The sequence below is a fragment of the Bufo bufo genome, chromosome 6 (genome assembly GCF_905171765.1).
Source record: "Bufo bufo chromosome 6, aBufBuf1.1, whole genome shotgun sequence".
Taxonomy (NCBI): Eukaryota; Metazoa; Chordata; class Amphibia; order Anura; family Bufonidae; genus Bufo; species Bufo bufo.
The window spans coordinates 48,691,080-48,708,569 of NC_053394.1; the positions used below are offsets into that span (position 1 = coordinate 48,691,080).

The 17,490-nt window shown below is 51.1% G+C and overlaps 1 protein-coding gene across 1 annotated transcript in view; it reads left to right on the plus strand.

The window, feature by feature from the left end:
• Positions 1-11,161, plus strand: part of DPYSL4 (dihydropyrimidinase like 4) — a 46,253-nt gene extending 35,092 nt beyond the window's left edge. Inside the window, exons 13-14 of the mRNA XM_040435360.1 lie at positions 8,187-8,358; positions 10,890-11,161. Coding sequence (XP_040291294.1) covers positions 8,187-8,358; positions 10,890-10,981 — 264 coding nt within the window. The 3' untranslated portion in view covers positions 10,982-11,161. The remainder of the gene's footprint in view (positions 1-8,186; positions 8,359-10,889) is intronic.
• The last annotated feature ends 6,329 nt before the right edge of the window (positions 11,162-17,490 follow it).

Below are 17,490 nucleotides of genomic sequence, written 5' to 3' on the forward strand. Positions count from 1 at the left end.
GCTCCCCCTCCTCCTGTAACCCCAATAGTGACCCTGCTCTCCCTCCTACTATCACCCCACTAGTGACCCTGCTCCCCCTCCTACTATCACCCCACTAGTGACCCTGCTCCCCCCTCCTCCTGTCACCCCACTAGTGACCCTGCTCCTCTCTCCTCCTGTCACCCCACTAGTGACCCTGCTCCCCCTTCCTACTATCACCCTACTGGTGACCCTGCTCCCCCCACCTCCTGTCACCCCACTAGTGACCCTGCTCCCCCTCCTCCTGTCACCCCACTAGTGACCCTGCTCCCCCTCCTCCTGTCACCCCACTAGTGACCCTGCTCCCCCCTCCTCCTGTCACCTCACTAGTGACCCTGCTCCTCCCCCCTCCTCCTGTCACCTCACTAGTGACCCTGCTCCCCCTCCTCCTGTCACCCCACTAGTGACCCTGCTCCCCCTCCTCCTGTCACCCCACTAGTGACCCTGCTCCCCCCTCCTCCTGTCACCCCACTAGTGACCCTGCTCCCCCCTCCTCCTGTGACCACTCTAGTGACCCTACTCCCCCCTCCTCCTGTCACCCCACTAGTGACCCTGCTCCCCCCTCCTCCTGTCACCCCACTAGTGACCCTGCTCCCCCCTCCTCCTGTCACCCCACTAGTGACCCTGCTCCCCCCTCCTCCTGTCACCCCACTAGTGACCCTGCTTCCCCCTCCTCCTGTCACCCCACTAGTGACCCTGCTCCCCCCTCCTCCTGTGACCACTCTAGTGACCCTGCTCCCCCCTCCTCCTGTCACCCCCTCCTCCTGTCACCTCACTAGTGACCCTGCTCCCCCCACCTCCTGTCACCCCACTAGTGACCCTGCTCCCCCTCCTCCTGTCACCTCACTAGTGACCCTGCTCCTCCCTCCTCCTGTCACACCACTAGTGACCCTGCTCCCTCTCCTCCTGTCACCCCACTAGTGACCCTGCTCCCCCCACCTCCTGTCACCCCACTAGTGACCCTGCTCCCCCTCCTCCTGTCACCTCACTAGTGACCCTGCTCCCCCCTCCTCCTGTCACCTCACTAGTGACCCTGCTCCCCCTCCTCCTGTCACCTCACTAGTGACCCTGCTCCCCCCTCCTCCTGTCACCCCACTAGTGACCCTGCTCCCCCTCCTCCTGTCACCTCACTAGTGACCCTGCTCCCCCCTCCTGTCACCCCACTAGTGACCCTGCTTCCCCCTCCTGCTGTCACCTCATTAGTGACCCTGCTCCCCCCTCCTCCTGTCACCTCACTAGTGACCCTGCTCCCCCTCCTCCTGTCACCCCACTAGTGACCCTGCTCCCCCCTCCTCCTGTCACCCCCCTAGTGACCCTGCTCCCCCTCCTCCTGTCACCTCACTAGTGACCCTGCTCCCCCTCCTCCTGTCACCTCACTAGTGACCCTGCTCCCCCCTCCTCCTGTCACCCCACTAGTGACCCTGCTCCCCCTCCTCCTGTCACCTCACTAGTGACCCTGCTCCCCCCTCCTGTCACCCCACTAGTGACCCTGCTTCCCCCTCCTGCTGTCACCTCATTAGTGACCCTGCTCCCCCCTCCTCCTGTCACCTCACTAGTGACCCTGCTCCCCCTCCTCCTGTCACCCCACTAGTGACCCTGCTCCCCCCTCCTCCTGTCACCCCCCTAGTGACCCTGCTCCCCCCTCCTCCTGTCACCTCACTAGTGACCCTGCTCCTCCCCCCTCCTCCTGTCACCTCACTAGTGACCCTGCTCCCCCCTCCTCCTGTCACCCCACTAGTGACCCTGCTCCCCCTCCTCCTGTCACCTCACTAGTGACCCTGCTCCCCCCTCCTCCTGTCACCCCACTAGTGACCCTGCTCCCCCTCCTCCTGCCACCCCACTAGTGACACCTGCTCCCCCCTCCTCCTTTCACCTCACTAGTGACCCTGCTCCCCCCTCCTCCTGTCACCCCACTAGTGACCCTGCTCCTCCTGTCACCCCACTAGTGACCCTGCTCCCCCCTCCTCCTGTCACCCCTCTAGTGACCCTGCTCCCCCTCCTCCTGTCACCCCACTAGTGACCCTGCTCCCCCTCCTCCTGTCACCTCACTAGTGACCCTGCTCACCCTCCTCCTGTCACCTCACTAGTGACCCTGCTCCCCCCTCCTCCTGTCACCCCACTAGTGACCCTGCTCCCCCCTCCTCCTGTCACCCCACTAGTGACCCTGCTCCCCCCTCCTCCTGTCACCCCTCAAGTGACCCTGCTCCCCCCTCCTCCTGTCACCCCACTAGTGACCCTGCTCCTCCCTCCTCCTGTCACCCCACTAGTGACCCTGCTCCCCCCTCCTCCTGTCACCCCACTAGTGACCCTGCTCCCCCCTCCTCCTGTCACCTCACCAGTGACCCTGCTCCCCCCTCCTCCTGTCACCCCACTAGTGACCCTGCTCCCCCCTCCTCCTGTCACCCCCTCCTCCTGTCACCTCACTAGTGACCCTGCTTCCCCCTCCTCCTGTCACCCCACTAGTGACCCTGCACCCCCCTCTTCCTCTTACAACACCTCACTAGTGACCCTGCTCCCCCCACCTCCTGTCACCCCACTAGTGACCCTGCTCCCCCTCCTCCTGTCACCTCACTAGTGACCCTGCTCCCCCCTCCTCCTGTCACCTCACTAGTGACCCTGCTCCCCCCTCCTCCTGTCACCCCACTAGTGACCCTGCTCCCCCCTCCTCCTGTCACCCCCTCCTCCTGTCACCTCACTAGTGACCCTGCTTCCCCCTCCTCCTGTCACCCCACTAGTGACCCTGCACCCCCCTCTTCCTCTTACAACACCTCACTAGTGACCCTGCTCCTCCCCCCTCCTCCTGTCACCTCACTAGTGACCCTGCTCCCCCCTCCTCCTGTCACCCCACTAGTGACCCTGCTCCCCCTCCTCCTGTCACCTCACTAGTGACCCTGCTCCCCCCTCCTCCTGTCACCCCACTAGTGACCCTGCTCCCCCCTCCTCCTGTCACCCCACTAGTGACACCTGCTCCCCCCTCCTCCTTTCACCTCACTAGTGACCCTGCTCCCCCCTCCTCCTGTCACCCCACTAGTGACCCTGCTCCTCCTGTCACCCCACTAGTGACCCTGCTCCCCCCTCCTCCTGTCACCCCACTAGTGACCCTGCTCCCCCCTCCTCCTGTCACCCCTCAAGTGACCCTGCTCCCCCCTCCTCCTGTCACCTCACTAGTGACCCTGCTCCCCCCTCCTCCTGTCACCCCACTAGTGACCCTGCTCCTCCCTCCTCCTGTCACCCCACTAGTGACCCTGCTCCCCCCTCCACCTGTCACCCCACTAGTGACCCTGCTCCCCCCTCCTCCTGTCACCTCACCAGTGACCCTGCTCCCCCCTCCTCCTGTCACCCCACTAGTGACCCTGCTCCCCCCTCCTCCTGTCACCCCCTCCTCCTGTCACCTCACTAGTGACCCTGCTTCCCCCTCCTCCTGTCACCCCACTAGTGACCCTGCACCCCCCTCTTCCTCTTACAACACCTCACTAGTGACCCTGCTCCCCCCACCTCCTGTCACCCCACTAGTGACCCTGCTCCCCCTCCTCCTGTCACCTCACTAGTGACCCTGCTCCCCCCTCCTCCTGTCACCTCACTAGTGACCCTGCTCCCCCCTCCTCCTGTCACCCCACTAGTGACCCTGCTCCCCCCTCCTCCTGTCACCCCCTCCTCCTGTCACCTCACTAGTGACCCTGCTTCCCCCTCCTCCTGTCACCCCACTAGTGACCCTGCACCCCCCTCTTCCTCTTACAACACCTCACTAGTGACCCTGCTCCCCCCACCTCCTGTCACCCCACTAGTGACCCTGCTCCCCCTCCTCCTGTCACCTCACTAGTGACCCTGCTCCCCCCTCCTCCTGTCACCTCACTAGTGACCCCGCTCCCCCCTCCTCCTGTCACCCCACTAGTGACCCTGCTCCTCCCTCCTCCTGTCACCTCACTAGTGACCCTGCTCCCCCTCCTCCTGTCACCTCACTAGTGACCCTGCTCCCCCCTCCTCCTGTCACCCCACTAGTGACCCTGCTCCCCCCTCCTCCTGTCACCCCACTAGTGACCCTGCTCCCCCCTCCTCCTGTCACCTCACTAGTGACCCTGCTCCCCCTCCTCCTGTCACCCCACTAGTGACCCTGCTCCCCCCTCCTCCTGTCACCTCACTAGTGACCCTGCTCCCCCCTCCTTCTGTCATCCCACTAGTGACCCTGCTCCCCCCTCCTCCTGTCACCCCACTAGTGACCCTGCTCCCCCCTCCTCCTGTCACCCCACTAGTGACCCTGCTCCCCCCTCCTGTCACCCCACTAGTGACCCTGCTCCTCCCCCCTCCTCCTGTCACCCCACTAGTGACCCTGCTCCCCCCTCCTCCTGTCACCCCACTAGTGACCCTGCTCCCCCCTCCTCCTGTCACCCCTCTAGTGACCCTGCTCCCCCCTCCTCCTGTCACCTCACTAGTGACCCTGCTCCTCCCCCCTCCTCCTGTCACCTCACTAGTGACCCTGCTCCCCCTCCTCCTGTCACCTCACTAGTGACCCTGCTCCCCCCTCCTCCTGTCACCTCACTAGTGACCCTGCTCCCCCCTCCTCCTGTCACCCCACTAGTGACCCTGCTCCCCCCTCCTCCTGTCACCCCTCTAGTGACCCTGCTCCCCCTCCTCCTGTCACCCCACTAGTGACCCTGCTCCCCCTCCTCCTGTCACCTCACTAGTGACCCTGCTCCCCCTCCTCCTGTCACCTCACTAGTGACCCTGCTCCCCCCTCCTCCTGTCACCCCACTAGTGACCCTGCTCCCCCCTCCTCCTGTCACCCCACTAGTGACACCTGCTCCCCCCTCCTCCTTTCACCTCACTAGTGACCCTGCTCCCCCCTCCTCCTGTCACCCCACTAGTGACCCTGCTCCCCCCTCCTTCTGTCACCCCACTAGTGACCCTGCTCCTCCCCCCTCCTCCTGTCACCCCACTAGTGACCCTGCTCCCCCCTCCTCCTGTCACCTCACTAGTGACCCTGCTCCCCCTTCCTCCTGTCACCCCTCTAGTGACCCTGCTCCCCCTCCTCCTGTCACCCCACTAGTGACCCTGCTCCCCCTCCTCCTGTCACCTCACTAGTGACCCTGCTCCCCCTCCTCCTGTCACCTCACTAGTGACCCTGCTCCCCCCTCCTCCTGTCACCCCACTAGTGACCCTGCTCCCCCCTCCTCCTGTCACCCCACTAGTGACCCTGCTCCCCCCTCCTCCTTTCACCTCACTAGTGACCCTGCTCCCCCCTCCTCCTGTCACCCCACTAGTGACCCTGCTCCCCCCTCCTTCTGTCACCCCACTAGTGACCCTGCTCCTCCCCCCTCCTCCTGTCATTCCACTAGTGACCCTGCTCCCCCCTCCTCCTGTCACCCCACTAGTGACCCTGCTCCCCCCTCCTCCTGTCACCTCACTAGTGACCCTGCTCCCCCTTCCTCCTGTCACCCCACTAGTGACCCTGCTCCCCCCTCCTCCTGTCACCCCACTAGTGACACTGCTCCCCCCTCCTCCTGTCACCCCACAGGGAAGAAGCTGAACAGACTCCACCGACTATGATGGGATCCGTTCAGTTTCCGTTTGGGATCCTGTCTTTGTACCGGACACACAAGTGCTGCATACAAGGCTTTTTTGTCTGGTCTTTCGACAGAATCTGCATCAGAGGCTCCAAACGCAGATTTGAAGGCTTGTGTATTATGTATTTTAGTAATGCTCACACGTGCCCCCTCACAGTGTTTGCATTTCTTTCTGGCAAAGCTACCTGGTTCTGGCCCGCAAAATTTATACCATGTCTAGTGCGGCCCTCAGACGAAAAATGGTTGGGCACCACTGACCTAGAATGTCAGGACTCCCTCTAGTGGTGGATGCTGATATGACATAGATGACCTGGAATTTCAGTTTAAGTGCCAAAGTACACTGCTCAAAAAAATAAAGGGAACACAAAAATAACACATCCTAGATCTGAATTAATTAAATATTCTTCTGAAATACTTTGTTCTTTACATAGTTGAATGTGCTGACAACAAAATCACACAAAAAAAAAAAATGGAAATCAAATTTTTTTAACCCATAGAGGTCTGGATTTGGAGTCACACTCAAAAATAAAGTGGAAAAACACACTACAGGCTGATCCAACTTTGATGTAATGTCCTTAAAACAAGTCAAAATGAGGCTCAGTAGTGTGTGTGCCTCCACAAGCCTGTATGACCTCCCTACAACGCCTGTGCATGCTCCTGATGAGGTGGCGGACGGTCTCCTGAGGGATCTCCTCCCAGACCTGGACTAAAGCATCTGCCAACTTCTGGACAGTCTGTGGTGCAACTTGACGTTGGTGGATAGAGCGAGACATGATGTCCCAGATGTGCTCAATTGGATTCAGGTCTGGGGAACGGGCGGGCCAGTCCATAGCATCAATGTCTTCGTCTTGCAGGAACTGCTGACACACTCCAGCCACATGAGGTCTAGCATTGTCTTGCATTAGGAGGAACCCAGGGCCAACCGCACCAGCATATGGTCTCACAAGGGGTCTGAGGATCTCATCTCGGTACCTAAGGTCAGTCAGGCTACCTCTGGCGAGCACATGGAGGGCTGTGCGGCCCTCCAAAGAAATGCCACCCCACACCATTACTGACCCAATGCCAAACCGGTCATGCTGGAGGATGTTGCAGAAGAACGTTCTCCACGGCGTCTCCAGACTCTGTCACGTCTGTCACATGTGCTCAGTGTGAACCTGCTTTCTTGGTGTTCTCTGGCAAATGCCAAACGTCCTGCACGGTGTTGGGCTGTAAGCACAACCCCCACCTGTGGTCGTCGGGCCCTCATATTACCCTCATGGAGTCTGTTTCTGACCATTTGAGCAGACACATGCACATTTGTGGCCTGCTGGAGGTCATTTTGCAGGGCTCTGGCAGTGCTCCTCCTGTTCCTCCTTGCACAAAGGTGGAGGTAGCGGTCCTGCTGCTGGGTTTTTGCCCTCCTACGGCCTCCTCCACGTCTCCTGATGTACTGGCCTGTCTCCTGGTAGCGCCTGCATGCTCTGGATACTACGCTGACAGACACAGCAAACCTTCTTGCCACAGCTCGCATTGATGTGCCATCCTGGATAAGCTGCACTACCTGAGCCACTTGTGTGGGTTGTAGACTCCGTCTCATGCTACCACTAGAGTGAAAGCACCGCCAGCATTCAAAAGTGACCAAAACATCAGCCAGGAAGCATAGGAACTGAGAAGTGGTCTGTGGTCACCACCTGCAGAACCACTCCTTTATTGGGGGTGTCTTGCTAATTGCCTATAATTTCCACCTGTTGTCTATCCCATTTGCACAACAGCATGTGAAATTGATTGTCACTCAGTGTTGCTTCCTAAGTGGACAGTTTGATTTCACAGAAGTGTGATTGACTTGGAGTTACATTGTGTTGTTTAAGTGTTCCCTTTATTTTTTTGAGCAGTGTATATGGGGGGTCATTTATTAAGAGCGTCGTTTTCGCTGGCGGTGGATGCGCTGAATTTATATAGAGGCGCCGGCCTCTACATAACTTCGGCGCAAACACCTCTTGTCTAAATCCTACTGTAGCTGTCTTACATTAAGACCATTTTCTACTCCTAAAACAAGTGTAGAAAATTATAAATGAGACGGGCCGGCCGAATGAAGAATACATTTCCTAATGTGTCAGGTTTTCGGTAGCGGAGATCTCTGAGCGGTGTCAAAGGGGCGCATGTGCTGTATAGAGATATTTACTTCTGGAAATCAGGGAGTCCGTGATCAAAGGATTCACCTACCTGATCTTCTCACATGTATTTGTTGCATACCAGAAGATTATTTTGGCTAGCTTCCCCTTTAAGAAAGCTGGCTTATTTAGCCAAGCGCAATGTAAAACGTGCTATATAAAGCAGCAGCTTCTTCCTGAAAATTGCCCCTTTGGGGGTTAGTTAGGAGGGTGCTGAGGCTCAGAATTTTCAGCTCACATTGTATCCAGTCTTATATTGAGTTCTGAAGCGAGAGAGAATTAGGTCAGTTCTTTTATGCTGTAATTATGGCATCTTCCCCCGCGTTCCTGGGGGATTAGACTGCCAGCGCCGTATCCTGGGGGGTAACGCAGCCTGGTGCTCCACTTATTAATGGAAGACATGGAAGTGAGTTATTCAGTGTATTCAGTGTAAAACATGTTCTGTTTTATTTTTCAGATGGCGGAGGTCCGGGGCGTTCCCAGGGGTTTGTATGATGGACCTGTTCATGAAGTTACAATAACTGCAAATCCAGCAGCACCCACGCCAACGTCGAGGATAGGAGCCTGTCCAGGAAAGGTCCAGATGGCGCCAGGCCGCAACCTGCATCGGTCTGGATTCAGCTTGTCAGGTGAATTGAAAAGAAAATAAATTAAAGGGGTTTTCCGCGTGTTTTCTTCTTTTAGCGAATGAAAGTGAAACTAATTGAATTCAATCCAAATTTCAGGAAAACTTCAATTTGCAATGAATTTTCGTTTCATTGTAACAAATAGATTTTTTCCTAAAATGGCGGCTACACGTGTTACAAAGTGAAAGTAAGAAGCCCGGGAAGGAGATATGACCCATAATGCCGTGCAGTCAGCCAATCAGCAGATAGCCATCCCCTGTGATGTCACAGCCCTATAAAAAGCCTCATCCTGTCCACTCTTTGCCATTTTACAGTGAACTGAGCATAGGGACAGATGTGCCAAGTGCTAGGTACAGAGTTTAACAAAGCTTTTAATTGTAGAATCTTGGATAGGGACAGTGTAGGGACAGTGTAGGGACAGTGTAGGGACAGTGTAGGGACAGTGTAGAGACAGTGTAGAGACAGTGTAGAGACAGTGTAGAGACAGTGTAGAGACAGTGTAGGGACAGTGTAGGGTGAGCATAGGGAGACTGCACAGACAGTACCGGCTCTGTGTAATCGCTGTGTGCATCTTGTTCATCTGCTGCGCCATTCGTTCTTAATCTGTTCTGTTATACATAGACTGACTGTGCATCAGACTCATTGTCAGCAGGCGGTGTAATATATAGGCGTGTTTATATAGTTCATCTGCTGCGTCATTTAAACTTAATCTGTTCTGTTATACTTAGACTGATATTATCTCTGTTTTGGACCCACTCCTTTTTTTGCCTTACCCACACTGATCAAATGCTGACCAAATACTGACAGTTTGAAGACGGATGCTCAAACTACAGGATCCGCTTCTTTTGGGCTGTTTTTCTGCTGGATCAGAAGAACGGAAAAATAAACAATGATGTGAACACAGTCTTACTCCTGACACCCTCCCCTCTGTCATGGGGCCACTCCTTGAATTTTGGGGACACTACTGTCATGGGGCCACTCCTGGGCCAAAAAGTCCACACTGCATGCGGCAGCCCCACGGTTGGTGCCCGTGCATTGCGGATCGGGCAGCACACGTTTGTGTGCAAGAGGCCTAAGTGTAAGGGCTCATGCACACGACCGTGTTGCTCACCATTGCCCTATTGCGGCTCCTCATATAGCGGGTCCGCAATACTCTGGCACCGGCCGTGTGCAGCCCGCATCATGGACCCATTCACTTCAATTACAGAGTGCTTCCGTGGTGTTTCTGGCCGTGCATCCAAACCGCAAAAAAGTAGTGCATGCACTACTTTTTTGCGGTACGGATGGATCACAGACTCATTCAAGTTGAACGGATCTGGACCCGTCTGCGGCAGCCGCACAGATGTTGCCCGTGCATTGGGGACCCCAATAGCTAGGAAGCTGTCTTACATTTAGACCATTTTCTATGCCTAAAACAGGTGTAGAAAATGCTATATGATTGCCGACCTGTCCCCTTCCCCGCCCACACCACGTCCACTTTTTGGCCTCTTTCACACGGGCGAGATTTCCGCGCGGGTGCAATGCATGAGGTGAACGCATTGCACCCGCACGGAATCCGGACCCATTCATTCCTATGGGGCTGTTCACATGAGCGGTGATTTTCACGCATCACTTGTGCGTTGCGTGGAAATCGCAGCATGCTCTATTTTGTGCGTTTTTAACGAAACGCAGGCCCCATAGCAAGTGCGGATGCGGTGCGATTTTTTACACACGGTTGCTAGGAGACGATCGTGATGGGGACCCGATCATTATTATTTTCCCTTATAACATGGTTATAAGGGAAAATAATAGCATTCTTAATACAGAATGCTAAGTACAATAGCGCTGGAGGGGTTAAAAAAATAATAATAATAATTTAACTCACCTTAATCCACTTGTTCGCGCAGCCGGCTACTCTTCTGTCTTCTTCTTTGCTGTGCACAGGAAAAGAACCTGTGGTGATGTCACTGTGCTCATCACACGGTCCATGGTGATGGATCATGTGATGGACCATGTGATGAGCGCAGTGACGTCACCACAGGTCCTTTTCCTCACAGATGAAGACAGAAGGAGATGCCGGCTGCGCGAACAAGTGGATTAAGGTGAGTTAAATTATTATTTTTTTAACCCCTCCAGCCCTATTGTACTATGCATTCTGTATTCAGAATGCTATTATGTTCCCTTATAACCATGTTATAAGGGGAAATAATACAATCTACACAACACCGAACCCAAACCCGAACCTCTGTGAAGAAGTTCGGGTCTGGGTACCAAACATGCTGATTTTTCTCACGCGCGTGCAAAACGCATTGCAATGTTTTGCACTCGCGCGGAAAAATCGCGCATGTTCCCGCAACGCACCCGCATCTTTTCCTGCAACGCCCGTGTGAAACCAGCCTTTTAGACCTGTCGTGAGTGGGGAGAAGTGCGCTGCAATTTGCACTAGAAATACGCCTAATTTAGGCGTATTTCTGTTTAATAAACGACTCCTATATATTTTTTGTTTTTAGTCACAATGTTATTAAATGTAGCACTTCTTATACATTTTCTTGCAGGTACACAAGCAGATGATCATCTACCAAGACGCACAACACAAAAAATTGTAGCACCCCCTGGTGGTCGTTCTAACATTACTTCACTTTCATAGTACTGCACAAACGCCTGTATAAAGTTGTGTAACTGCGGAGAAGAAATCACAAGATTCAGCATGATGATTTTGTGAAAACAGGAAAAAAAAATGCAAACCTTAAAAGTTTCCCTTCTGATTCTCATCCACGACTGTGTATGAAGTCTACTGGGGGAGTGAATTAAAACTCTGGAAGGCACCACAAACTGTATTGTTATTGATCTTACGTATGATGTAGTGATGTTGATAAGACACGACATTTAAAGAGGATCTATCTTCTCTCTGACGCGTCTGTTCTAGTTCATACTTTTATTGCACCTGAAAATTTTTGGAGCATCTTTTCTTAGAAAACTGCATTATACTGTTACTCTGCTATTCCTCTTAAAAGTGAATAAATGGACCACTGGGTGTTACCTTTCCATCTGTCGAGAGGGTGTTCCCTTACACAGTGTGAGCTTATCCAGTCATTACCGAAAGAGTGTGAAGGGACACACCCAATTGACAAGGGGAAAGTCTACACCCAGCTGTCAATTTAGGACTCATGCACACGACCGGGATATTAGTCTGTATCCGATCCGCAGTTCTTGCAGATCCATTCATTTCAATGGGGCGGACAGATGCGTGTCTGTTCCGCAAACAATATAGAACATGTCCTATCCGTGTCTGTCTTGCGGACCAGAATAGGCATTTGGGCAGGACGTACCGATCCGCAAAATGCCGAACGCGCACAGACGGTATCTGTGTTTTGTGGATCCACAATTTGCAGGCGGCAAGAACGGCTACAGCCATATACATGAGGCCTTATTCATACATTTTCCAGAGGAATATCAAAGGAACAGCACATCACCATTCTAAGAAGAGATTCACCAGAATTGTTATTTCTTGGGACTGCAAGCCTTTACTAATGCAGACCGGTCAGGAAAGGTCAAAGGTCCTCTTTAATGTCCACTTGTCGCCGACAAACAATGGTGGTCCGTTTGTGAGCTGAGACAGACTTCCTGAGAATGAAATCTATTGTCTTACCAGTAAAATTACTGGAAACCTAACTTTCCTGCAGCAACTGATCCATATAATTCAAGTCACTTAGAGGTTGTTGTGCCGCCGTTAATATTGATGACCTATAGATCAGCGTTGGTCCTACCTCCAGCTGTTGATCCACGCGTGCACCGCTTCCTGCTCATTACACTGCACTTTGTCTCGGAAGTGCAGTGTAATACAAGTACTTGCTCCGTTCTAGTGAATGGAACGAGTACTTGTAATAACACTACGCCACCGCGCCACAGGAGATGAGACGTAGTGTAATGACCAAGAAACGGCGCTCACATGTAGCGACTCCTCCTGATCGGCGGGGGTGCTTGGTGTCGGACCCCTGCCGATCAGATATTGATGACCTATCCTGATGAACGAACAGCTGGATGATCGTTGCCACATTTACATGGGACAGTTTTTGGGAATAAGCATTTTTAGAAACATATGCATGTGCCTGAGCCTTAGGACAGTGTTTCCCAACCGGGGTTCCCATAAATCCTGGGGTTCCCTGATCTCTCATCAGGGGTTCCCCAAAACACAGCAGCTCTAATACCTGTCACTTATACAATAGGGAAGGCAAATTACAGAACTGGACCAGAATTCTAGGGAGCTTTACCTGCCCCTACACCAAGCTCCTGTCGGGCAGGAATGTCTTTACCCAGGAGTAGAACCGTATTTCAGGGGGTATTCTCCTCCTAACCGGTTTGTGGAGTTAAAGATGCCATCAGCATGCATTGAAGTCTATGGAAGTTACAGAAAGAGCAGATACCGCTTGCTGGAGGGGTTAAAGGTGCAGGCTCCTGGGGTCTGGCAGTAAAGGGCTGAGGGGTACACACCATTTTGCTTTGTCTAAATAGATCCAGTAAACTCCTGTATAATCTGCTGGTTTATGGTTTATCTTTGTGACAGAAGCTCGGTGCTTTTTTAACGCGTGTCATAAGGTAATAAGTAGAGATGAGCAAATTTTGGTAAAATTTTATTCGGCAGCATCGCCAAATTTTACAAACAAATTCGCTTTGTGATGAATTACTTAGTCACAAAGCATATTTCTTTGTAAGTAGCGGGTGCAATGACAGGCAGCGGCAATAGCGCCTCCCCCCCCCGTCATTGCACCCCTCAGATGCCGCGTTCATACATGATCTGATAGCAATAATCCGGTGTGAAAAAAAAAAAAAAAAAACTAAATAAATCCTACTTACCTGCTCCATTTGCTCCCGACGGGCCGGCCGCTGCCATGTTGCTTGAGGATCTGGTGTGAAATCTCGTGCAGCCCGAGATGACGTCATCACGCCGGCAGGTGTGGTGGCGTCATACGTCACCCGCATCGGGTTTCGCCTAAGATCTTCAAGTAAAATGGCAGCGGCGGCTGGCCCGTCGCGAGCAAATTGAGCAGGCAGTTATGATTTTTATTTTTTTGTGCTATTTCAGGTTAAATCGGTTCGCTTTCACGAAGAACGAGGAAATTCAGCTTCGCGGTGAATCGAATTTATCCTGAAATTCGGATCCGATTCGCTCAACACTAGTAATAATCCCATAGGTTCCATTTTCCGGAGTCCTGTCTTAGCTCTTACAATGGCCATGTAAAACTATTCGAGAAGCAGGTATACTTTTTAAGTGATTGCACTGATTTATGTCATTTTTAAGGACAAATATTGCCAACAAAAAAAGTGTCATATTGTAATAGCTAGAACGTCCGTGGGTAAAAGAGGAATAGAAAAATCAGGGTCACTACATTCCAGGTATCAGACTAGGGAATTAGTCAAAATCTTGTGCGGCGTTAAATTGTAACCAAAGTTCACTTCCAGAAAGTAAGTGATGTTCCATAAAGGGGGGTTGTCTCACCTCTCATCTCTGGGATAGGCCACCAATGTCAGATAGGGACGGGTCTCACCTCAGGGACCTGCTCCTCTCTGCAGAATGGGCGCCCCTGAAGTCAACAGAGGGCAGCCATGAATGTGCAGCCACCCTCCATTCATTTCTATGGCGATTCCGAGTCAAGGTCTGGCTCTGTTATTTCTGGCAGTCCCATAGACTTGCACTGTGCAGCCGCCTCCATTCGATTCTGTAGGAATATATCCGAGTGCGCTTGCTCCTATAGAAATTAAGGGAGAGCGCGCCGCACTCTCCTTCACTTTCGGGCTCCTTTTCTGCAGATAGGTGTGGATCCCAGAGGTGGGGTCTGCACCTACATGACATATCCTGAGATGATAAAATCCCTTTGAAGGACACCACATATATCTCTCTACTATAAAACATATCATTAGCTCTGTACTTTTCCTTGCATGTGTCTAACCCAGCGACGAAGGTGCCGTACTAAATTCAGTACCTATACCATAGAGATAAGCTGTTTTCTTTATTTTGTGACAACCCTTGGAGATATCCATAAATGTGGAAGGCGAAGTTCTCCGTAAAACACTATTGAATCGTGGTGGATAAAAAAAATGATTGAACTCATTATTTGGATCAAATTAAACATGAGGCGCTTGGAGAGCATGTCAGTAGGCCTAAGGGTCACATACATAATTGGAAACCAAGAGTTGAGGGGCACGCTATTGTCACGAACATAGTAAATTGGTGAAAGGAGGTTTGGGATGAATCATGGTTTTGGTCTTCAGTATCTTCTGACAGACTCTAAAACTGTGAATGGAGGGGGTCGGACCAACGAGAAGCCAACCGATCCGCCACAGGGGACTTCAATAATGCCCATTCCTGGTGGATTGAAAAATACATTTTTAACATACATTTTGATAAAAGCAAAATCCAACCATAAGCTTTAACGGGGTATCCTGCTCATATAACGTGCTGTTTTTGGAAGAAAGCAGCCATTCTTCTCTAGTCCTGGGCAACCTCTTTAAGACATGTCTGACTGAAATGTTATTAAACGGGGGTTCAGGTTATATAAAGGTATCCCCTATCCACAGGATTGGGGATAATTATTAGGGCTCATGCACATGACCGTTGTTTGGGTCCGCATTTTTTGCGGCTCGGATACGGAGCAATTCACTTCAATGGTCCGTGCGAAACATGCGGACAGCACTCCGTTGCTCCATTTTGCAGACAAGAATAGGCATTTCTATCATGGGCTGCGCATTCCACTCCGCCGGAGCGGCCGGCATCCGTGTTTTGTGGATATACGCAATTTGCGGAACGCATAACAGAGCACGCTCATGTGCATGAGTCCTTAGATTGTGAGAAGGGGACACCGTATCCAAGAAATGAATGGAGCAGAAAGTCGAGCATTCGCGGTCGCACCATTCATTTCTATGGGCGACAGCCGAACGCTACATAGATTCTTGTGACCTGTGGGGGTCCCAGCAGTAGGACACCGACCAATCTAATAGTTATCCCGTTAGGGTTATATCCCCTTAGTTATCCTCCATAGGATAGAGGATAACTTTAGATAACCGGAATACCCCTTTAATAACAATTCAATCAGACATGTCTTAAAGGAGTTCCCAGTTTCCATGGTTACTTTTTTCCAGGGTTTAGATCAGTGGAAATCAAGAGCTTGGACCCCCACCAACACCACCATTTTTGAATAGTGGGCAGATGCCAGCATACGGTATCTTGTTGCCTCTTCATAGAGGTTGTCCAGTGGCCTTTCCTTTGGTCTGATCGTGTGTGTGTCTGATCAACAAGCCAACCAGCCTCCATTAATGGATAACGATCATGCATGCATGACCTCATCTGCGAAAATCACACCAGACACCCTCATCACGCGTTTGGGATTGGTAAGAGTTGCCGTGGTCAGACCCACTACCAACAGATGATACAGTAGCAATGTGTTAGAAGCTCCACCAACCTAGCAGTGATACTACAGGACACAGCTTCGGGGACTCCACCAATGTGACTCTCATTGTCTCTGCCTCCAATGTCATAAAACTCTAGCATGAAGAAAATACACATCAGAAGGTATCTGCTCGCACTGGTGCCCGGCGGGAGTAGGATAAGCTGAATTATATTATATTTTGTCCATTTAAAAAAAAAAAAACTAACAAAGTTTTCACCCGTAGAGGAAGATCCATATCTTTTTTAAGCAGTACTATTATAGTGAGAATCCTCAGTGGTCTATTTTTTCTATATGTTGAACAAAAGACAGATATAAATTTCATTAAAAAGCAAAAATATTAAAACAAAAAGTTTCAAAAATCATTCTAGTTACCACTTCCATCCTGATGTGAACAACAGATAGGATCTGTATGTCATTCTCACGCCTTGTATATGACCATTACCGTGTAGGAAAGGTGCTCTAGATTTTACCCGTGGCCATACATTTGTAATTTTCGTAGGGGTATTAGTTTTTTTTTATTCATTTGCTAGTCTCTGTAATATTTAAATATGGAAATGGATTTTGTTAAAACTACACTGTACGTATTATTTACTGTCGGCTGATATATTTTCATAAGTGCACTGGACTGGATATCTACCACTGTTAGCCTTTGGTCTTCTATATGGTTTATTATGTTGTTAAGCTATGCATGCTCGTAGAACTTTTTGTTACAGTATTTGTTATGAATAAAGTTTATTAAACCTGCACCTGGTTGTGTTTTTTTTCATTAAAAGTCTCCAATAGTTTGATGATTTACAGAAAATACTGGCCAAAGAAAAAAATTGAAATATATAGCACCCTGCAGCGGTGTTTCTTGACTTCGGTCACCTACCCACCAACAGAGCTGAGAAATGGGGATCATTCTAAATTAAAGTGGTATTATACCTACTATAAATGGAAAAATAGAAGCTCTTTGCGCACATTTTTGATCAAACGTGTGTCGGGCCCATCTACCAGGCGTCAAGGTGGCTTCCGCAGATGGGTCCCAAAACCGCCTCTCCTGGACTTACCTAAGCCTACAATATTCAGGGCAGTGTAGGAACCAGCTACATACATACTCTGCTCAGAAGCCCCAGGCAGATGGGCGTTGCTCAGTCTAAAAGAGGCGCTACCCTCAATATATACTACAAGAGAATTTGGACTAGCACATTCATATTTATAGTCACAGGTGCATATCCATCAAGCAAACATGGTTGATAAAAAAAATCCAACTTTAATTTAGAATGATCCCCATTTCTCAGCTCTATTGTTTGCATGTGAAATGTTGTGCAGCCATTTTTTTTATCAACCACGTTTGCTTGATGGATATGCACCTGTGACTATGTATATGAATGTGCTAGTCCAAATTTTCTTGTAGTGCCACCCACCAACAGGTCAAGTCGTAAAGATTTCTGCACTGACCATAATCATCACAGCTGAAGACCCTCAAATCATGACCTATTGAGGGTATTCAAGAATCCTTGACCTATGCCCCAGTGATGTAAAGCAAATAACCAATGGCCATCTTTAGAAATTAGCGAATTTCTGTTTTGGGTCCGATTCAGTAAAATCATTCCCAGCGAACCCCTTTAATAATCCCTTCCCGACCTTCGTTGCACATGTACAGTGGTAGTCAGGTCTTTAAACATGGAATGCACCCAGGAGCTGAGCAAGCACCATAGCCACCGGGTTT